The sequence below is a fragment of the Boleophthalmus pectinirostris genome, unplaced genomic scaffold, assembly GCF_026225935.1.
Source record: "Boleophthalmus pectinirostris isolate CB_2022bp ecotype Guang Dong unplaced genomic scaffold, ASM2622593v1 HiC_scaffold_2, whole genome shotgun sequence".
Taxonomy (NCBI): domain Eukaryota; kingdom Metazoa; phylum Chordata; class Actinopteri; order Gobiiformes; family Gobiidae; genus Boleophthalmus; species Boleophthalmus pectinirostris.
Genome location: NW_026571152.1, coordinates 44,412,919 through 44,437,584, shown reverse-complemented (window position 1 = coordinate 44,437,584; position 24,666 = coordinate 44,412,919). Strand labels below are relative to the sequence as shown.

The window sequence follows — 24,666 nt, the reverse complement described above, 5'->3', positions numbered from 1 at the left end:
AGGGACTTTATCCTGAAGCACGAGGGTTTGAGCTGCACAAAGCAAAGGGTGAATATGAAATCTAAAAAAACGGAACTGTTTTCGTTGCTGTATATTTCCATGTATCTTCATAAGTTTGTTTCTCTACATTTTACACACAGAAGACAAACAAACAAACAAACTCTGAGGACGTGTGACGTGTCCAGACTTTAAACAGTCGTGTAAATGTCAGAGATGAAAATGGAACTTTTTGTATTTAAACCTGATGTTTGTGTCATGAAACAGTCGCCCTCTGATGTTAAACTTGTACATATATTTTTATGTTTTGTATAAACTTTTCGACACATTTACAGTGTTTGTTGTGTTTATTGTTACAAAATACTTGGATATTCAGATTTAGTACCAGATTTTTATAAAAGTCTGGTACTTTGAACACACACTGGTCATGAAAATGTCCTGAAACTCATCAGATCTTTATGTTAAAAACACAAGTTCAGTCCTAAAACAATTTCACATTTTCAAATATGAATCTAAAAACATAAACCGCAGTGGAGTTAAGATCCATGGGCTTTCTTCTTCTTGGCACTGAAGCGCTTCCTCCGCTGTTTGGACAGATGTTTGAAATTGATAAAAAGACCTGCAGAGCGAAAAAAACACCTGATGATTGAGATTCACAAACACGGACGATAAAATGTTAAAAATGGAGCATGTGGAGCTCACCCACAAACATGACGATCAGATAAATGTAAAGGAAAGAGGAAAACTTGATGGATGTTCCCACGGCGTTTGGCAGCGGGAGACTGAAGAGTCGAGTCTCGTCGAAGATGGGGATGGACTGAACCACGGCCACGGCTGAAAACAAACACACACAAACACACACAACACACACACACACACACACACACACACAGAGAGTCACAAACGAGCAGAGAAAAGTCTGAGTTTAACATTTGAATAAAACGAACCTTCAGCTAAAACTCCCAAAGGATAAAGTGGGATCCAGACGGTGTATCTGAGCCAAGTCAAGAGCCGCCACTGTGTGTGCAGACACGCCAACATGTAGAAGGGATACCTGCAACACACACACGCAACACACACACGCACAATCAACACACACACGCACAATCAACACACACACACATCAACACACACACGCACAATCAACACACACAATCAACACACACACACACAGCAACACACACACACGCACAATCAACACACACAACACACACACACACACACACGCACACACACAACACACACACACACACAATCAACACACACACACACACACACAATCAACACACACACAATCACACACACACACACACACACACACACACACACACACACACGCACAATCAACACACACAATCAACACACACACACACAACACACACAGCACACATCAACACACACATCAACACACACACGCACACAACATCACACACACACACACACACGCACAATCAACACACACACGCACAATCAACACACACACACAACAACATCAACACACACACGCACAATCAACGCACACACACGCACAATCAACACACACAATCGCACAATCAACACACACACGCACAATCACACACACACACACACAACACAACACAATCAACACACACACGCACAATCAACACAACACACACACACACACACATCAACACACACACGCACAATCAACACACACACACAATCAACACACACAATCAACACACACACGCACAATCAACACACACACACAATCAACACACACACAACGCACACACAACACACACACAATCAACACACACACGCACAATCAACACACACACGCACAATCAACACACACAACAATCACACACACAATCAACACAACACACATCAACACACACAACAATCAACACACACACACACACACACAATCAACACACACAACAACACACACACACGCACAATCAACACACACACACACAACACACAACACACAACAATCACACACAATCACACACACACACAACACACAACACAATCAACACACACAATCAACACACATCAACACACACACGCACAATCAACACACACACACGCACAATCAACACACACACGCACAATCAACACACACACGCACAATCAACACACACACACACAATCAACACACACAATCAACACACACACAGCACAATCAACACACACACATCAACACACAACACACACATCACACACACGCACAATCAACACACACACACAACACAATCAACACACACACACAACACACACACAATCAACACACACAATCAACACACACACGCACAATCAACACACACACACGCACAATCAACACACACACGCACAATCAACACACACACGCACAATCAACACACACACACAATCAACACACACACACACACATCAACACACACATCAACACACACACACACACACACACACACAAATCAACACACACACAATCAAACACACACAATCAACACACACACAATCAACACACACACAATCAACACACACACAATCAACACAACACACACACAATCAATCAACACACACACACATCAACACACACACAATCAACACACACACACACAATCAACACACACACACATCAACACACACACGCACAATCAACACACACACAATCAACACACACAATCAACACACACACGCACAATCAACACACACACGCACAATCAACACACACACACATCAACACACACAATCAACACACACACACACACACACAACACGCACAATCAACACACACAACACACAATCACACACACACACACACACAACACACATCAACACACACACACACACATCACACACACACACACACACAACACACACACATCAACACACACACACACACGCACAATCACACACACACACACAAATCAACACACACAACACACACACACACGCACAATCAACACACACACACACACATCAACACACACACACACACACACACACAAATCAACACACACAATCAACACACACACGCACAATCAACACACACACACACAATCAACACACACACAACACACACACAACACACACACACACACACACAATCAAACACACACACACACACATCAACAACACACAACATCAACACACACACACACACACACACACACATCACACAACACACACAACAACACACACACAACACACAACACACACACAACAACACACACACACAACACACACACGCACAATCAACACACACACGCACAACACACACACACACACAACACATCAACACACACACACAATCAACACACACACGCACAATCAAACACACACACACACACAACAAACACACACACACACAATCAACACACACACGCACAATCAACACACACACACACAATCAACACACACAATCAACACACACACGCACAATCAACACACACACGCACAATCAACACACACACGCACAATCAACACACACAATCAACACACACACAATCAACACACACGCACAATCAACACACACACAATCAACACACACACACACATCAACACACACACACACACACACACATCAACACACACACGCACAATCAACACACACACACACACACATCACACACACATCACACACACACAATCAACACACACACACATCAACACACACACACATCAACACACACACACACACACACACACAACACACACACACACACACACAATCAACACACACACAACACACACACACATCACACACACACACACACACACACACACGCACAATCAACACACACACGCACAATCAACACACACACACACAATCAACACACACACACAACGCACAATCAACACACACACGCACAATCAACACACACACAACACACGCACAATCAACACACACACAATCAACACACACACGCACAATCAACACACACACGCACAATCAACACACACACGCACAATCAACACACACACACACAATCAACACACACACACAATCAACACACACACAATCAACACACACAATCAACACACACACGCACAATCAACACACACAACGCACAATCAACACACACACACATCAACACACACACACGCACAATCAACACACACAACATCAACACACACACACACACACAATCAACACACACACACACACACACATCAACACACACAATCAACACACACACAATCAACACACACACAATCAACACACACACGCACAATCAACACACACAATCAACACACACACAAATCAACACACACACAATCAACACACACACACACAATCAACACACACACACAATCACACACACAATCACACACACACACACACACAATCAACACACACACGCACAATCAACACACACACACACACACACACACAATCAACACACATCAACACACACACGCACAATCAACACACACACACAATCAACACACACATCACACACACACACACACACAACACAATCACACACACGCACAATCAACACACACACAATCAACACACACACACACACACACGCACAATCAACACACACACAATCAATCAACACACGCACAATCAACACACACACAATCAACACACACACACAATCAACACACACTCAACACACACACGCACAATCAACACACACACAATCAACACACAATCAACACACACACGCACAATCAACACACACACAATCAATCAACACACACACAATCAACACACACACAATCAACACACACACGCACAATCAAAGCACACATCAACACACACACATCAACACACACACAAGCACAATCAACACACACACAATCGCACAATCAACACACACACATCACACACACACACATCAACACACACACAACACACACACACACACTCAACACACACACGCACAATCAACACACACACGCACAATCAACACACACACACAACACACAATCAACACACACACGCACAATCAACACACACACAATCAACACACACACGCACAATCAACACACACAACAACACACATCACACACACACACACATCAACACACACACACACACACACATCAACACACACACGCACAATCAACACACACACGCACAATCAACACACACACGCATCAACACACACACGCACAATCAACACACACACAACACACACACACACACACACACACGCACAATCAACACACACACGCACAATCAACACACACACACACACACACACAATCAACACACACAACACACACAATCAACACACACAACACATCAAACACACACACAATCAACACACACACGCACACAAACACACATCAACACACACACAATCAACACACACACGCACAATCAACACACACACACACAATCAACACACACACAATCAACACACATCAACACACACACAACACACATCAACACACACAAACACACACACGCACAATCAACACACACACACACACACACACACATCACACACACACGCACAATCAACACAACACACACACACAATCAACACACACACGCACAATCAACACACACACAATCAACACACACACACACACACACACACACATCAATCAACACACACAATCAACAACACACAATCAAACACACAAAACACACACAATCAACAAACGCACAATCAACACACACACAATCAGAAACAAACACTTTCTCCTGGACTTGAGTCTCACTCAGTTTTAAAGGACTTGAGCTGAACTAGAACAGGTCAGAAGATCTGTGCAGTTAAACCGGACCAGGACCAAGACCAGGACCAAGACCAGGACCAGGACCAGGACCAGGACCAGGACCCGGACTCGTTTAAAAAAGAGAAGTGCAGGGAAATTATAAAAATATGTTTTCTGTTTTTTCTCCACCAACTGCAACTTTATAAACTCACTTCAGTCAGTCTGTGTTGTTTTTAACCCTCACTCTCTCCTCGGGGTCACACTGACCTGAAGACACTTTTTTCCTTCCCGCTCTCTTGGGGCGGGTCAATCAGACCCAAAAATGTATTTTCTTGCCTGGCGAGAAAATTTATTTGAAAATTAATTTTTGGGTCTGACTGAGCCGCCCCGAGAGAGCGGGAAGGAAAAAAGTGTCTTTGGGTCAATGTGACCCCGAGGACAGAGTGAGGGTTAAAACTGCAACAACAGAATTAAATTAAACATATGACAAAAACAATCTAATAAAAAATAATAAAACAATAAAACATTACTAAAAATAGAACCTAATAAACACAATAAAACATAATCTAATAAAAACAAAATAACATCTGACCAAAAACTAAATCGAATAAAAATAAAACAACATAATTAAAAACATAATCTCATAAAAACAATCAAACAACATGACAAAAAACAATCTAATAAAAACAAAACAACAAACGACTAAAAGCATCAGCTACTAAAAATAAAACAAGACTAAAAACTGAATCTAATAAAATGTCAACGTCTCAAACTGTCAAAAACTAAAGTTGAACGAGAAGAGATTTGAAAACCGCGACAGAAGAGATTCACGTCTAACGTGTAAATGAAGCTCTCGCTCTTTTTTTCCCATCTTAAACCTTTTTTCTTGTCTCCACGGCAACTGCAGATCATTCTACCACAGACGTGCGTGTAGAAACCCCCCCTCAGCAGCTCCTCACCTGAAGATCTCGATGGCGCTCCACAGGAAGAAGACGAAGAACACGACGGGTTTGTTCTGCATTTCCTCCAAACTCCCCAAGACGACGAAGAGGATGAAGTTTCTCCCGACGACCTGCGGGAAAAAAACACAAACACGTCACAGAAAGAGCGAGACAGAGAGCGAGGGACCGTGTAAAGCTCCAGTCAAATGAAGCTCATGAGGCCAGCGGGTTACAGGAGTGAATCTGGAGCTGGATTCCACGTGTCCAGTCGTGTCTATGCGATTCACGACGTCATCGATTTGATGAATCCGCCCACAACTTAAATGTCAAACTGGAGCGATCGGCAACGAAAACAAACGGCACAGGCTCATGATCTACAGGCCTGTCCTCCAGAGACCTGAACCAGGACTGGACCAGGACTAATCTTGGACTTGAGAGAACCCCGAGCCCGTGGAGCAGGGTGTCCGAAAAGCGCGATCGGGCGACGTGGAGCATGAAGCTCTGCACTCATCCTTTCACCTGCGGTCACCTGACGGTCTACACGGGCCCAACACTCAGTCCTGGTTCAGTCCTGGTTCAGTCCTGGTTCAGTCCTGGTTTAGTCCTGGTTTAGTCCTGGTTCAGTCCTGGTTTAGTCCTGGTTCAGTCCTGGTTTCAGTCCTGGTTTAGTCCTGGTTCAGTCCTGGTTTAGTCCTGGTTTAGTCCTGGTTTAGACCTGGTTTAGTCCTTGTTTAGTCCTGGTTTAGATCTGGTTTAGTCCTGGTTTAGTCCTGGTTTTAGAGTCCTGGTTTAGTCCTGGTTTAGACCTGGTTTTAGTCCTGGTTTAGTCCTGGTTTAGTCCTGGTTTAGTCCCTGGTTTAGTCCTGGTTTAGACCTGGTTTAGACCTGGTTTAGTCCTGGTTTAGTCCTGGTTTAGTCCTGGTTTAGTCCTGGTTTAGTCCTGGTTTAGTCTGGTTTAGACCTGGTTTAGTCCTGGTTTAGACCTGGTTTAGACTGGTTTAGTCTGGTTTAGACCTGGTTTAGACTGGTTTAGACCTGGTTTAGTCCTGGTTTAGTGGTTTAGTCCTGGTTTAGTCCTGGTTTTAGACCTGGTTTAGTCCTGGTTTAGTCCTGGTTTAGTCTGGTTTAGTCCTGGTTTAGTCCTGGTTTAGTCCTGGTTTAGACCTGGTTTAGTCCTGGTTTAGTCCTGGTTTAGTCCTGGTTTAGTCCTGGTTTAGTCCTGGTTTAGACCTGGTTTAGACCTGGTTTAGTCCTGGTTTAGTCCCTGGTTTAGTCTGGTTTAGTCCTGGTTTAGTCCTGGTTTAGTCCTGTTTAGCCTGGTTCAGTCCTGGTTTACCTGTTTAGTCCTGGTTCACTGGTTTGTCTGGTTTAGTCCTGGTTTAGTCTGGTTTAGACCTGGTTTAGGTCCTGTTCTGTCGGAATAAAATGTCCAGAGCAGAACAGTTTGTTCCATAAACAATTAGTTAAATTCATGTATCAGACTTGGCAAAAAATCTGAATAAATATTAAATATATAAAAACACGATTATTTCAAAACAACCGAACAAAAACTGAGATAAACAGACACAGTTTATTCATAAATCTGACAGCAGCGCGAACGAAGCTCCTTTTAAAACGATTCGTTGTAGATCTTGGGACTCGGCAGTTCTGTCTGTGGTTCTGTGGTTCTGTCTGTGGTTCTGTCTGTGGTTCTGTCTGTGGTTCTGTCTGTGTGGTTCTGTCCGTGGTTCTGTCTGTGTTCTGTGTTGGTCTGTCTGTGTTCTGTCCTGTGTTCTGTGGTCTGTCGTGGTTCTGTCCGTGGTTCTGTCCGTGGTTCTGTCTGTGTGGTTCTGTGTGGTTCTGTGTTCTGTCTGTGGTTCTGTCCGTGGTTGTGTCTGTGTGGTTCTGTCTGTGGTTCTGTCTGTGGTTCTGTCTGTGGTTCTGTCTGTGGTTCTGTCTGTGGTTCTGTCTGTGGTTCTGTCTGTGGTTCTGTCTGTGGTTCTGTCCGTGGTTCTGTCTGTGGTTCTGTCTGTGGTTCTGTCTGTGGTTCTGTCTGTGTCTGTGGTTCTGTCCGTGGTTCTGTGTTCTGTGTGTTCTGTCTGTCGTGGTTCTGTCTGTTCTGTCTGGTTCTGTCTGTTCTGTCTGTGTTCTGTCCGTGTTCTGTCTGTCTGTCTGTGGTTCTGTCTGTGGTTCTGTCTGTGGTTCTGTCTGTGTTCTGTCTCTGTCTGTGGTTCTGTCTGTGGTTCTGTGTTCTGTCTGTGGTTCTGTCTGGTTCTGTCTGTGGTTCTGTCTGTGGTTCTGTCTGTGTGTTTCTGTCTGTCGTGGTTCTGTCTGTTCTGTCTGTGTGTTTGTCTGTGGTTCTGTCTGTGGTTCTGTCCTGTGGTTCTGTCTGTGTGGTTCTGTCCGTTCTGTGGTTCTGTCTGTGTTCTGTCTGTGGTTTGTCTGTCTGTGGTTCTGTGTGGTTCTGTCCGTGGTTCTGTCCGTGGTTCTGTCTGTGGTTCTGTCTGTGGTTCTGTCCGTGGTTCTGTCTGTGGTTCTGTGGTTCTGTCTGTGGTTCTGTGTGGTTCTGTCTGTGGTTCTGTCTGTGGTTCTGTGTGTTCTGTCTGTGGTTCTGTCTGTGGTTCTGTCTGTGGTTCTGTCTGTGGTTCTGTCTGTGGTTCTGTCTGTGGTTCTGTCTGTTCTGTCTGTGGTTCTGTCTGTGGTTCTGTCTGTGGTTCTGTCTGTGTGGTTCTGTCTGTGGTTCTGTGGTTCTGTCTGTGGTTCTGTCTGTGGTTCTGTCTGTCTGTGGTTCTGTCTGTGGTTCTGTCTGTGGTTCTGTCTGTGGTTCTGTGGTTCTGTCCGTGTGGTTCTGTCTGTGTTCTGTCTGTGTCCGTGGTTCTGTCTGTGCTGTGGTTCTGTCCGTGGTTCTGTCTGTGGTTCTGTCTGTGGTTCTGTCCGTGTGTCTGTTCTGTCTGTGTTCTGTTGTGTGTGTCTGTCTGTGGTTCTGTCTGTGTCTGTTCTGTCTGTGGTTCTGTCTGTGGTTCTGTCTGTCTGTGTGGTTCTGTCTGTGGTTCTGTCTGTGTGGTTCTGTCTGTGTTCTGTGGTTCTGTCTGTGTTCTGTCTGTGGTTCTGTCTGTCTGTGGTTCTCTGTCTGTGGTTCTGTCTGTCTGTGTGTGTTCTGTCTGTGGTTCTGTCTGTGGTTCTGTCTGTGGTTCTGTCTGTGGTTCTGTCTGTGGTTCTGTCTGTGGTTCTGTCTGTTGTTCTGTCTGTGGTTCTGTCTGTGGTTCTGTCTGTGGTTCTGTCTGTGGTTCTGTCTGTGGTTCTGTCTGTGGTTCACCTGGATGAGGGTCGGGGCGACTCCTGTTTTGACCAAACCAAACGCTGCGTTCAGAACCTCCAGCGACGCCAGAGTCTGACAGAAGAACATCACGTCTGAGGTGGAGTGAAACGTGTCGTACAGGAAATCTGCACAAGACACAGTTGAACACAACAAACAGTGGAGGGTTCAGCACCTGCTCGTCTCCATGGAGATGTTATCTGCTTGGTTTAGAATATTCCACAGTAGAGATGAAAGCGTCTGTCACCAGGGAGACGAGCAGGTTACAGCTCTACAGATTACATGTACTCAAGTTACATAATCAGAGTACAAATGATGAGTAACTGGATTCAGTTACAGTTACTGTTTCAGTGAGTGGGAATTGGATTACAGTTACTTGGTTGAAATAAATGGATTAAACAGAGGGATTTTACTGTTTTCACATTTTGGGCTAATACCCCTTTTTTTTTTTGTTTTCTTCCTTTATTTCCACTCATTGCCGAACAATAAACCAGGACTAAACCAGGACTAAACCAGGACTAAACCAGGACTAAACCAGGTAAACCAGGACTAAACCAGGACTAAACCAGGACTAAACCAGGACTAAACCAGGACTAAACCAGGACTAAACCAGGTCTAAAACAGGATTGAACAGGACTAAAGCTGCTGTGTGGACGTGTCTCCTCATTTTCTATCAATAATATTTTTTATTTGGTTAAGTGATGTTTGGGCTTTTTTATTTTCTTTTATCAGATAAAACTTCTTAGTTTTTTCTTAATTTCTTAGTCTTTGTTTCTCTACAGTAAATCCAGTAATCCAGAGTAATCAGATTACATTACTCACTTTAAGTAATTTCATGGATTCCGTTACAAACCACATTTTGAGATGTGTAATCTGTAATCTGTAGGGGATTACATTTTAAAAGTAAACTTCCCAACACTGATTACAGGTCAGATCTGTGGAGAGGCGTCCCCCCCGTCCACAGAACGACTGATGTGTTTTTGAGCAACAGAAAAACCTTTAATACATAAACGCCGGCCGTATGTGTTTAATGTCACAACATGGAACTTTCCAGGAAGAGCAACAGCATCTCCATGGAGACAAGCAGGTACCGGACCCTCCGCTAGAAAAGTTCCGCAGTGCAGCTTTAAAGTTGTTACCTTGTCCGATTAAAACCACACGCAGCGTCATGTTCACGAAGATCCACGAGAAACCGAGAAACTGAACAAGATTATAAACCAAAAGGAACCCGGTTTTAAAGTTTGAAAGAACTGAAAGATAAAAAAAACAAAACAATATTAAACAAATATTTAAAGTAGAAATCTATATTTTTTTTAAAGTAAAACTAAAGCGTAAGAGTTTGATGAGACTGCAGTACTCACAGTGACTCTGCTGTCGAGGCGGTTTGGTTTTTCTCCGCTCCTGAAGAAGAAAAAAAAAACAGTTTAATGATTTTTGCACGAAGGAACACGAAGACTCTGCTTGGAATGTTCCAGAGTGCAGCATTAAACCCTGTGTGTCATTTCAACTACAGGTGTGATCTTTATCCCCCAAAATATTCCTCTTCACACAAACTTCATGAAGCAACAGAGACAAACTGATAAATGAAAACACTGAAACTCCTGAAATAAAAAGAAAAAAAACGAAGAATCCAGTGAAACCGTTTTAAACAGAACAGATTTTTAAAAAGTCGGAGCTGCAACAAATAAACATCAGAATGAACCAATGATCAACCACAGAACTCACTTATTCACTTATTCACTTATTCACAGATCTGACCTGATCACCACAAAAACACCTCAGATGTTTCACTTTTACAGAAAAAAAAACTGCCCACGATGAAACTGAGCCCAAAACTCACGGCTCCATTTCTCAGACGCTGAACTCAGAGGATCTGCTGATTATTGTGACAGGACCAGTCTCCTCCTCAAAGATCTGAGCGTTAACGTAACTCTCGTGGGACCAGTTTGTCTCCAGGCAGACACAAGGTTAATGCTCTACTGTGGAGTTTTCCAGGCAAAGCCATAACTTCTCCAAGGAAACAACAACAAGAAAAACATCATAATCAGTGTTTCCCATGAACAGAAACCAGGCTGGACCCTCACAGTCTAAACACAAACGGGAAGCACAATATCAGGTCAAATAAATGATTCTTTCTGTTCGTGGTGTTTTTGTGAACATAAAGAAGTGAAAACTGTATTTCCTGCACTATAGTTAAGTACGACGGAGTATAAGAGTCAGATTAAAAAATAAAAAAAGATGCTGGCGCTACGAGAATAAAGTCATTTCAAAGTTATATTATGAGAATAAAATAAAATCAAAGTCAAAGTGAAAAATGCGGCAGAAGAAGAAACTTGTTTTTCAATATAAAAACCAAAAATAAGAAAACGAACAATTTTCTTCATTATTTGCTCCTCCGGACTGAACCAGGACTAAACCAGGACTAAACCAGGACTAAACCAGGACTAAACCAGGACTAAACCAGGACTGAACCAGGACTAAACCAGGACTGACTAACCAGGACTGAACCAGGACTGAACCAGGACTGACTGAACCAGGACTGAACCAGGACTAAACCAGGACTGAACCAGGACTGAACCAGGACTTGAACCAGGACTGAACCAGGACTAAACCAGGACTGAAACCAGGACTAAACCAGGACCAGGACTAAACCAGGACTGAACCAGGACTGAACCAGGACTGAACCAGGACTAAACCAGGACTGAACCAGGACTGAAACCAGGACTGAACCAGGACTGAACCAGGACTAAACCAGGACTAAGGACTAAACCAGGACTGAACCAGGACTGAACCAGGACTGAACCAGGACTAAACCAGGACTAAACCTGGACTAAACCAGGACTGAACCAGAACTAAACGAGGTGCGGGACCAGATCGGGACTGAGACCAGGATTGAGACTGGGAGCAGGACCAGGACTGAAAATGGTTTAGTCCTGGTTTAGTCCTGGTTTAGTCCTGGTTCAGTCCTGGTTTAGTCCTGGTTTAGTCCTGGTTTAGTCCTGGTTTAGTCCTGGTTTAGTCCTGGTTCAGTCTGTATGCGGCGCAATATTCCCACATCACATTTTAAAGTCATGGAAATGCTGTTTCCCATTTCCGTGACTTAAACCAGGACTAAATCAGGACTAAACCATTTTCAGTCCTCGTCTGTTCCCGGCCTCGGTCCTGGTCTGGTCCCGGTCTCAATCCTGGTCTTTCTGGTTTGGTTCCGGACCTGATTTAGTCCTGATTCTGTAGGCTACTTTTTCAGTCGAATGAACAAATGATACACGGATTCTTCTCCTTTACAAATGCTCCAAATTCTCCACTCGTTCAGACTTTCTGAGCAGCTGAGATTCTCTTAATATTACCACTTTATTTTGACTATGACTTTATTCTCATGAAATTACGACTTTGTTCTCATAAATTTACGACTTTATTCTCGTAAAATTATGACTTTTTCTGGCTTCGACTTTATTCTCATAATATTACGACTTTAATGTGGAAATATTAAATGTTTATTCTCGTAGCGCCAGCATTTTTTTTTTTTTATCTGATCCTTTTACTCTTTCTGTACTTAAGTCTCCATCAAAAAACGACCGCGCGCCACAATCCAGAGCTCCCCATACCCGAACCCACTCAGGTCCCAGCACGACTTCAGTAAACTACAAACACACAAACACACAAACACACACGGAGCAGACAGCGACCGCACACACACACTCATCACTCCACACCGACGAGGAACGGAACCCAGGAACAAACTGAAAAAAGCCACGAGTGCAACGTCCTGCTTCAAGACTCGACTGAACAACTGAGTCACTGCGAACACGGCGACAATCCAGCGACAGACACTACTCCCTACACACCACAACTGAACACACCCAGAGTCACCGTGAACAAACAAACAAAACCACTCACACATCACACTGTTCTGTTTCATTTAAAGTCCCACACCGTTTATTTGGGAAAAAAGTTCCCCTTATAATCCAGAGCGACTAATAGTGCGGAAAATACAGTATATTCATATAAAGAAGTACAGATGTTAATACAGAAGTACAGATGTTAATACAGAAGTACAGATGTTAATACAGAAGTACATATAATCATACAGAAGTACATATAATCATATTTTATTGTAGTTTTCACATGTTTTCTGTATTTATGTATATGTTTCTGTTTCTTCTGTGTTTCTTGACTTTTATGTGAAGCACTTTGTTCAGCTGAAGTTGTTTTAAATGTGCTGTAGAAGTAAACTTAAACTGAATTGAATATAGAAGTACGTCCATTTGTACAAAAGTAAATATATTTGATGTAGAATCACAGTGTTTAAGTTCAGCAAAGCTAAAAAGTGACATTTAAACCCCTAAATATTGTATTAAATAAAGGGATCCAGCTGTGGAGGGTTTGAGAGTTTTAGAGTCTGAGCCTCAGAGTTTTAGTTTCCGCCTGAAAAACTCAACATGAAACACGTTTAAACGGCAGTAGAAGAAGAACATGTTCTTACTTTCTCTTGGATTTCCATCTCGGCGTCGGACTCGTCGATCCAGCGGTCGAAGTCTGGAGCGAGGAACACGGGTTTGCGCTGGTGAGCGGTGAGGCGCCCCCACCAGGACGGACGCAGCTTCTGCACCGTCACGTTCACCTGCCGCTGAGTCGACCTCACCTTCACCTGAACACAGAAGAACAACTGAGCTCCTGTCACTGTGGACGCACCTGCCCCTGCACCTGCCCCTGCCCCTGCACCTGCCCCTGCACCTGTCCCTGCCCCTGCCCCTGTCCCTGTCCCTGCACCTGCACCTGTCCCTGCACCTGCACCTGCCCTGCACCTGCCCCTGCCCCTGCCCTGCACCTGCCCTGCCCTGCCCTGCACCTGCACCTGCCCTGCCCTGCCCCTGCCCTGCACCTGCCCTGCCCCTGCACCTGCCCTGCCCCACCTGCCCCTGCACCTGCCCCTGCACCTGCCCTGCCCCTGCACCTGCCCTTGCACCTGCCCCCACCCGTCCACTGCAGGAACCCGACAGCTCTGCTCTGTCTGAAGCTCCGTTACTCAACTTAGACTTTAATCTGAGTTTTATCTGAACAATCAGACCATAAACATCTGACCTGGTTAGAACTTCAACAGGTGAACTGCTCCAAACAGGAACATGAAAACAGCTAAACCACAGGTGTCAAACATACGGCCCGGGGGCCAGATCCGGCCCTCCAAGACCTTTAATCTGGCCCTCGGCTGATTTTCTACTAAAACATCTGAATTATATTTTCTACTAAAATGTTGTTAATTTTCTGTGGTGTTTATCACAGCAGCGTCTCCAGCGTCTCTGTACGTGGCCCCTCCCACCAGAGCAGCACAAATGAAGACTTGTCTCTTTCCAAACGCTCTTAAAGGACGATCGTTTTGACTGTTGACCGTGACACCCTCATCAGAAAAATGTCCAACATGAGAAAAGTGGAGCCGAGTGCAGGATTTTACAACAAAAATGGACTTATTCTATTTACAGACAAGTTCATGTTCAAACTTTGTGTTGAAATTGTATTTTTCTTAAAGTTTCAGGTTGTTCATAATATTATAATATTTTGTAAAAGAAAGAGTTCATCAATTCAAAAAGATTTGTGTAATAGATTTGTGTTTCTCTGCACAAATATTTGAACTTATTGTTATTTTTGGGGTTTATATGACATGAGTTTTCTGATCCGACCCCCGGAACAAAATGAGTTTGACACACCTGATCTAAACACTTTTTTATCTGTGTCACTGTGGTAACTGCTGAACATTCTGCCATAGAGACACATGTAGAACACCCCCAGTGTCACTGCAAAGTATCAACAGAACTTTCTAAAACAGAACTCTCTATTTCTTTTCATTTTTAACATATTTTTCAGCTTTTCTTGTCGTTTATTTTCTTGATTTGTGTAAAAACTATAATTTCTGTTTACAAAAGGTTTTACCCGACAACGTAAGGGTTCAGTCAAGTGTTAACGGAGGAAACAGGGTCAGATTTTTGACATTCAAATGTCTCTTATTCAGAAACTAGAGGAACTATTGAAATAAGTAAAGTATCAGAATGTAGGAAAGAGTTACACTCCAACAGGGTCAAGTTCAACCTGTGAGATTCTTTCAAGTTGTTCACAAAATATTTAAAAATCTCATGTCAGTAACAGAGGGAATGAAATATGCAGCACTTTTTGGTCAATAAATCCAAACAGTGATAACTCTTGGTTCTCACTTCCATATCCTTAACAAACTGGTTTGAATATTTGCTTCATATAGTTTTCTACCATATGGTACAAGATTAGGTTGAAAAACCTCTGACTTTTTGACTCATGAGATTTTTTATTAAGAAAGTTCATGGTAACGGAGGGAAAAGTAACGGAGGGAAAATTGTACAAACAAGTAGAAGGTGCAGGATTTTACATCATTTGTCACTTTTTTCTTCTGAAAACTTTAATATTACTTTAAAATGAAAGAAACTATTTCTATAAAATATATCAGTCCTTCCAAGAACATTTTTATCATTTTAAATACTTTTTTTTTTTTGAAAAATCCTGTCCCTTCATCAACAGTTCAAAGATGGAATAACACAAGATATGATGAAATACAAACATTTATTTACATGATTTTTGGGTCTTTGAAATTTGGGAAATAATTTTTGTTCCATGTTTCATTCATGGTTTGTTTAAAACGGATGGAACTTTAGAACCAAAAATGGAACAGAAAAAAGGTCAACAGTTTGATAAACTCGAGTACATATGTATCTGTTCAATACACTTTTATATCAGATGAATTCACTTGAACTTTTGGTCTTGTTGTTTATTTCTGCTGGACCAGGTCCTTAAGTAGAAATAAAAGAATAATAAAAGCACTTATGAACTTTAAATCATATTATTACACGTACGATCTGACTTTTGTCTGGGTAAAGTAGTTCTGGTTTTCAGTTCAGTTCGTCTCTTCCTCTTCTGCTGCTCAGACGTTTTTATCACAACGTTTCTTTATCTACAAAACTCCCGTTGGGTTTGTTTCTGTGTTTGTCTGAATGGACTGAAGCGTGAGAAGCTCTCACCTCTGAGCCGACGGCCTGAAGCAGCTCCAGACTGAAGCTGTACTCGTCGTGACCCTTGGCACCGTGTCCCTGAGCTTCACACACAGACGCCGTTATCAGGAAGAACACGATGTCACAATAATGTTCACATAAACACACTCACCACGAAACTCCAGAACCTTCTCCTTCACCTCAACGTCAATGTTCTGCAACGAAACAATGAGAAAAGTTCAGATTTAAGCTCCAGAAACACAAAAAAAACCCTCACTTTTCTAACGATTAAAACATGTTCAAACACAACTAAAAGCAGGACTAAACCAGGACTAAACCAGGTCTAAACCAGGACTAAACCAGGACTAAACCAGGACTAAACCAGGTCTAAACCAGGACTAAACCAGGTCTAAACCAGGACTAAACCAGGACTAAACCAGGACTAAACCAGGTAAACCAGGACTAAACCAGGACTAAACCAGGACTAAACCAGGACTAAACTAAACCAGGAAACCAGGACTAAACCAGGACTAAACCAGGGACTAAACCAGGACTAAACCAGGAACTAAACCAGGACTAAACCCTAGGACTAAACCAGGACTAAACCAGGTCTAAACCAGGACTAAACCAGGACTAAAACCAGATCTAAACCAGGACTAAACCAGGACTAAACCAGTAAACCAGGACTAAACTAAACCAGGACTAAACCAGGACTAAACCAGGTCTAAACCAGGACTAAACCAGGTCTAAACCAGGACTAAACCAGGAACTAAAAAAAAACCAGGACTAAACCAGGACTAAACCAGGACTAAACCAGGTCTAAACCAGGACTAAACCAGAAACTAAAAACCCAGGGACTAAACCAGGACTAAAACCAGGACTAAACCAGAACTAAACCAGAACTAAACCAGGACTAAACCAGGACTAAAACCAGGTCTAAACCAGAACTAAACCAGAACTAAACCAGGACTAAAACCAGGACTAAACCAGGTCTAAACCAGAACTAAACCAGGACTAAAACCAGAACTAAACCAGAACTAAACCAGGACTAAAACCAGAACTAAACCAGAACTAAACCAGAACTAAACCAGGTCTAAAGCCAGAACTAAACCAGGACTAAAACCAGGACTAAAACCAGGACTAAACCAGGAACTAAAGACTAAACCAGAACTAAACCAGACTAAAACCAGAAAACTAAACCAGAACTAAACCAGGACTAAAACCAGAAAAAAAAAAAAACCAGAACTAAACCAGAACTAAACCAGACTAAAACCAGAACTAAACCAGAACTAAAACCAGGACTAAAACCAGGACTAAACCAGAACTAAACCAGGACTAAAACCAGGACTAAACCAGAACTAAAACCAGGACTAAAACCAGAACTAAACCAGAACTAAACCAGGACTAAACCAGGACTAAACCAGAAAACTAAAACCAGGAACAAAAACCAGGACTAAACCAGGACTAAACCAGGACTAAACCAGAACTAAACCAGGACTAAAACCAGGACTAAACCAGGACAAAAAAACAAAACTAAACCAGGACTAAAACCAGGACTAAAACCAGGACTAAACCAGAACTAAACCAGGACTAAAACCAGAACTAAACCAGGACTAAACCAGAACTAAACCAAGACTAAAAGCAGGACTAGACCAGGACTAAAACCAGGACTAAACCAGAACTAAAACCAGAACTAAACCAGAACTAAACCAGGACTAAAACCAGAACTAAAACCAGAACTAAACCAGGACTAAAACCAGACTAAACCAGAACTAAACCAGGACTAAACCAGACTAAACCAGAACTAAACCAGAACTAAACCAGAACTAAACCAGGACTAAACCAGGACTAAAACCAGGAAAAACCAGGAAACCAGGACTAAACCAGGACTAAAACCAGGACTAAACCAGAACTAAACCAGGACTAAACCAGAAAAACTAAACCAGAAACTAAACCAGGACTAAAACCAGGACTAAAACCAAACTAAACCAAGACTAAAAGCAGGACTAGACCAGGACTAAACCAGGACTAAACCAGGACTAAAACCATGTCTAAAACCAGGTTCAGAATCACAAAACAACACTCACTCTTCTAAGATGAAAACATGTTCTAACAGAACTGGAGTCGTGTTTATTTCATTCACACGTTTATTTTCACTCTTTATTTTGAGTCTGTCTTCATCTCCACACCTCCAAACGCTCTGCTCCACCTCGTGATGTCATGAAGTGCTAGTTTCCAAGTGAACGGCTTTACCTTTAGTTCAGCTGAGATCGACAAAGAAAGAAATTCCAGAGCTGAAAAAAATGCTCCAGATGATTCTAGTGAAGGTGTTTGGAGTTTAAAAACACAGTGGAGCACTTCCTGTATCGCCACATGATGACATCACGAGGTGGAGCAGAGCGGAACATTGAGGGTTTGTGCGTTAAACGTGTGTGAATGAAATAAAACACGACTCCAGGTCGGTTTGTGAAAAGTGTCGTGTTGTTGTGTAAAAAAACTGAACTCGTCACGACTCTGGTTTCCTTAAAGCTGCACTGCGGAACTTTACCGTCGAGGCTCCACCACCTGTTTGTTTCCATGGAGATCTTTTATTGCTTTGGGCTGGATGTTCTGCTCGTCTGCGTTACAAAAGCAGAACGGCCGGAACATCGCGTTTGGTCAAAACTAAGTTCCTCCTTCGTGGTGTGAATAAGCATGTCACGTCCCTTCGACCTTATTTGTCACTTCCTGTTCTCAGTCTTTGTGTCATGAGACTAAAATAAGTTTATGTGCAAAGGCCAAAGGCACAAACTGTTTCGTGTGTTTTGTTTGTGGTTTAGTTCATAAATATATTTTATTTTCATATCCAACTTCTCACCTCCTTTTTTTTTTTTTTTTTGTGGTCTCGGCTCAGAGTCTGAACACATTCAATAAATAAACCTTTGTATTCAGTTATACAATGAGGAAAATAAGTATTTGAACAATCAACTTCTCCCACTTAGAAATGATGGAGGGTCTGAAAGTTTCATGGTCGGTGCATGTCGACTGTGAGAGACAGAATCTAAAAAAAATAATCCAGAAATCACAATGTCTGATTTTAAACTATTTATTTGTATGATACAGCTGAACATAAGGATTTGAACTAGGGATGGGCATGATTAATCGATTAATCGATAATTGATCATTAAGAATTTCATGGATTACATTAATTTTAATGGACAAACTGAATGTATGTTTGTGTGTCGTGACCAAACAGGTGTGTACATGTGTCTCTGCATCAGAAGGAGCGAGACACAAACAGTGGGTCAGTCTGTAACGAACCGAAGCACAAATGTGGATTTAACCAGGATTTGTAGAAGAAATTCCACACTTTCCGTTGCGTTCGGGACAAGTGTCCAGTGGGAAAAAGTCTTTCCAGGTGAGAGTCGCTCAATGTGGATGACGAGGCCCCGCCCCCCTCAAAAACTCTGGAAGTGTGAGTTCAGGCTCCAGCCAATCAGAGAAGAGACAGACATTCTGTGTTGGCGACGATTCCCGAGATCGAGGATTTAAAGTCTGAACAAAGAGAATGTTTGGTGAATTTGATCTCGGGGAAAGACGTTATTGTTCTTCTTCCTACAGGATTTGGAGCTTTACAAACGTCACGACCAAACAGCAGCGACTGGTTAAATTTTAAAAAGTCCACGTCTACTGTCGAGTGAACGAATCCTAATGCTGCAGGTCACACAGTTTCCACCAAGTGAAACAGAGTGAAACCGTCTGATGAATCAGTCTGGACAAAAGCAAATAATAATGATTGTGTCAGTTTGTGCCTTCGCTCTTTGTGTCATGAGCCTAAAATAAGTTTTCGACAGAACAGGAAGTGACAAATCAGGCCAAAGGGACATTTTGAGCTCAATATTTTTCACACACTATAGAAACTAGAGCCGGAACTATTCTACTTTAGTCTGAACAAAACAGAAATTCTGAAGTCATTTTTCTCAGTTTCAGTCTGGAGCGTTAACGTCTTTTGCATCTGTTGTTGTTGCTGTTGTTGTTGATGTTTTTCAGGTTCTAGAACTTGATGATTTATTTTTAAATCTCCAAAAGTTAAACTCATAAATGTTGAACTTGGTATTTTCAGTAAGTGACTAAAACAGACCTGGGCCTTGTGCAGCTCCGGAGCCACATTCGGTCTTTTAGTCGACTCTGACTGGCTCATTTAAGCTCATTTGGAATCACAAAATATTATGGATGTAACAAACAATAACTTAAATATGGTGATATCGTATCGTCAGAAGTCTAACAATAATATCGAGAGCCGTCACAGTATGTCAGATTATAAGTTTCTTTGCTTAAATACATTGTTCTTTAGTAGGAACAGTTTATAAACATCAGGAACTACATTTCCCATGATTCATTTCAGCACAAACATGAAGAAACATGTTTTTTACTTGAATTCTTGAGATTCTGACATTAATACTTCACACCAAAATCTTGTCGAGGTATTTTAAAGTTTAAAAAATTGCCACTCCAAAATATCGTAATAAATATCGTACAGAGAGATTTGGAAATGTTACATCTCTACAAAATAAACATGTTTTATAATTTAACCTCATGCCTGGACTAAAGCTGCATTACTTTTATTTAAGAGGTGTTTTTTATTCACTTAAAAATGATGTACTACATGAATCAAAACGTGTGCGATCAATTCATATTCTGCAGAATTGAGTTCAGAATTTTGGCCTCCGCAATATTTTCTGTTTCTCATGTGGCCCCAGGGAAAAAATAATCACTAACCCCTGAACTAAACCGTAAAACTCTCTGTATTCCAACGTGTAGGGACGGACATTTGATGAAATTTTATTAATTGATCGTTGGAAGAATTAACAATTGATTTTCAATAAATCATTAACGTTTTTATATAATAAGCATCATTATTATTATTCCTATTACTAATCTGCATAAATAAACGCAACTTTACAACATATAAACCATAAACACTCAAGATCCACATCAGCCCGTTTGACATTATAATGTGTTTAATGCAGATTTACGCAAGTAGAAACTAAACTTAAAACCACATGACTCATTTACATAAACTAATCGCTCTGATAAAAACAGCTCTTTCCTTGTGTCACTGATGCGGTTCAACTTCACAACTCAGTGGAATAAGTCTAAGTTCAGTCTGCAGGTTTAACGCTCAGTTCAGATTTTTGTGTGAAATCCGATGTTTTTTCGAGGTTGTTCACATTTCCAGTTAAATGTGACTTGTATGTGACTCCAGTGTGAACATTAAACGGTCCAAAAGTGTCCCACATGTGACACTGGAGACACGACGACGTCAACCGCAGCGAGCGTCTCTGTGTTTACACAAGTTGAACAAACATGGACGCAGCATCGAGCACCTGGAGATTTTAAAGTTCCTCTCGTACCGGAGCCACAACATGAACAACTGACTTGTTTTAAGGAGGAGATTGAGAAGGAGAAGGAGCAGGTTTTTGGTGGTGGTGTTTTGTGGTGAGTGGAGATGTGCTTCACTTCAGTCACATGGATCATGAACAGTTTTCTCTACTTCAGTGCAGAATAGTGACGTTTGTGTCTTGTTGATGACGTGTAGGTGGATGAATGTGACCTGACCGTTCACACTCAAGTCACATGTTAAAGATCAGATATGGATCAGTTTCAGGAGCACAGATCCAAGTGTCCTGGGTCACATTTGAAAAAATCGGATCTGTGTGGTTCAGACGTCATGAAAAGATCAGATACAGGAACATAGAGACAAAAAACAGATTTGGGTCACTTCAGGTGCAGTGTGAACGCAGTCTATGAGTGTTCTCTCTTTGCCAGAGGGATGATGATGATGGTGATGATGATGGTGAGTGTGTTCTGTGTGTGTGTCGTGTTGGAGATGGTTCATGTTTTCAGAGATCATTGGAGTAACCAGGATTGTGTGTTTACATGCACCATGACCAAACCGGGACACTGATGTGCTGTAAACAAACAGAGTGGTACAATAATCTCTAAGGAGGAGCCAGAGCCAAAACGTTGGACTGAGGCCGCAGCTCCAGTGTTTGTGTCAGACGCAGCTTCATATCTAGAAACCTACATTCGGTTTGTCAGTTAGAAATGAACGTCATCGACAAAATCCTTAATGATCAATTATCGATTAGTCGACTAATAAAGCCCATCCCTATCAGCATCATTTTGTATTTTAACCGTTTAAATTTTAGCTGCCCTCATCTGTTTTCATTAATATTGGCTTATAAATAGAACTCTGTGACGTCATCTGAAGCCCACGAGTAACAATCTGCATCTCCATGGAAACGTCAACAAATGGGTGACGAGATTTTCAAAATAAAACACTGGGACGTCCCTCTTGTTTGTGGAGGTTGGTGATAATAAAATAGTGAATCAAGTGCAAAATTAAGTAAAACTGTTGTGCACTCGGCTCTAATGTGAGTCACTTTAGTCACATTTTCTTTGTGTTTTGTCGTTTTTAAGCAGATTTTCTGTATTTTACCCAAACAAATGTCAGTTTATGTTTCTCTTTACTGTCGCAGGATCAGATTGGTCCAAAATAGAGACACTGGGACATTTCTGTATAAAACTATCAGTGGGGTTTTTTTGTAAATATGTTGGGACTTTGGACACAGGCTCAAAACTGGGACACAGTCTGGTCCCCCTCGAGTCACCAGGTCAAGTTACAGGTCAGATCTGCGAAGAGGCGACCCTGGTTCCAGTAATAATGTGTGTTTTTAAGATCTGTAATGAAGTAAATATCAGACAGAAGTTTAACTCTGTCCCGTGTTACGTTCTGAATGATCATCACAGTTTCGTGGAGAGAAGCGGGTGACGGGAAAAGTTACGCAGTGCACCTTTAAAGTTAAAAGCAGGGGCTCGGTTCCGGTGGTCTCGCGCTGCCTCACCTGTGCGTCTGTCAGCTCCACGCGCAGGTAAAGCTCCTCGTGCCGCTGGGCCCAGAACACGAGTGGCGTGAGCGGCATACTTCGCGTTTTTCACCAAACTCTGTCGCTGTGATCAGATTTTCAAATAAATGCGTCAGTTAAAGTGTTTTTTTGTGTCTTTATCTTCTGAAGCACGCGCTGGAAGAAAAGTATTAACCAGAATATTCCACAGTCTGAACGTGCGCGCTCGCCATCTGTCAGGGATTACGTGCTCGTGCCCGACAGGAAGGAAACGGGTTTGGTCCAGGGGGGCGGGGCTTAGAAAAAAAATCTACTGTAACCATGACAACGCACTTTTAAACAGGGTTTTTTCTGTTTACCTGAGCTGCCAGGTCTAAAAAAAATGACTTTTTTGAGAAGACGAAACGAAATAGACCTAAAATTATAACAAAACACAACCAGATTTTCTTTTACTTTCTGTTGAAGCCTCAGAATAATAATTTTTCCTCCAAACACACCTACAAATGTTGTTTTTTGTTGATATATATTTGTTCGGGTTATGTGATCATAGACTGAATTTATCAGTAGATGAGATCAAACAAAACTTAGTGTGTTTACATCTGCGGATTATGAAATTAATTTAATTCTTTGGGAAATACAGCACCAGAGACCTTATATAAATGATAAAATAATAAATAAAAATAAATAAAATAAAAATACAGCACCAGAGACCTTATATAAATAATAAAATAATAAATAAAAATAAATAAAATAAAAATACAGCACCAGAGTCCCGATATAAATGATAAAATAATAAATTAAAATAAATAAAATAAATATACAGCACGGTTATTTAGCTTTGGGTGACGTAGAACGCTATAAGCCCCGCCCCCGCACTAACAGCCGAGTCTCTGATTGGCTGATTTCGT

At 41.9% G+C, this 24,666-nt stretch overlaps 1 protein-coding gene across 2 annotated transcripts; it reads right to left on the bottom strand.

Annotated features, from left to right (window-relative positions):
* Positions 1 to 325: 325 nt before the first annotated feature.
* On the bottom strand, positions 326 to 24,001 carry hacd3 (3-hydroxyacyl-CoA dehydratase 3). Of its 2 annotated transcripts, none has more exons than XM_055155231.1 (11): positions 23,759 to 24,001; positions 17,044 to 17,086; positions 16,902 to 16,975; positions 14,348 to 14,512; positions 11,226 to 11,265; positions 11,004 to 11,114; positions 9,865 to 9,992; positions 6,588 to 6,700; positions 945 to 1,051; positions 700 to 831; positions 326 to 616 (listed from the first exon to the last, which is right to left on the bottom strand). In XM_055155231.1, the coding sequence occupies exons 1-11, from the start codon at positions 23,834 to 23,836 to the stop codon at positions 534 to 536; spliced, it is 1,074 nt and encodes a 357-aa protein (XP_055011206.1). In that variant the 5' UTR covers positions 23,837 to 24,001; the 3' UTR covers positions 326 to 533. The 2 variants fall into 2 exon arrangements, with proteins under 2 accessions (XP_055011206.1, XP_055011205.1); XM_055155230.1 differs by lacking the exon at positions 23,759 to 24,001 and adding an exon at positions 19,437 to 19,535.
* Positions 24,002 to 24,666: the final 665 nt, after the last annotated feature.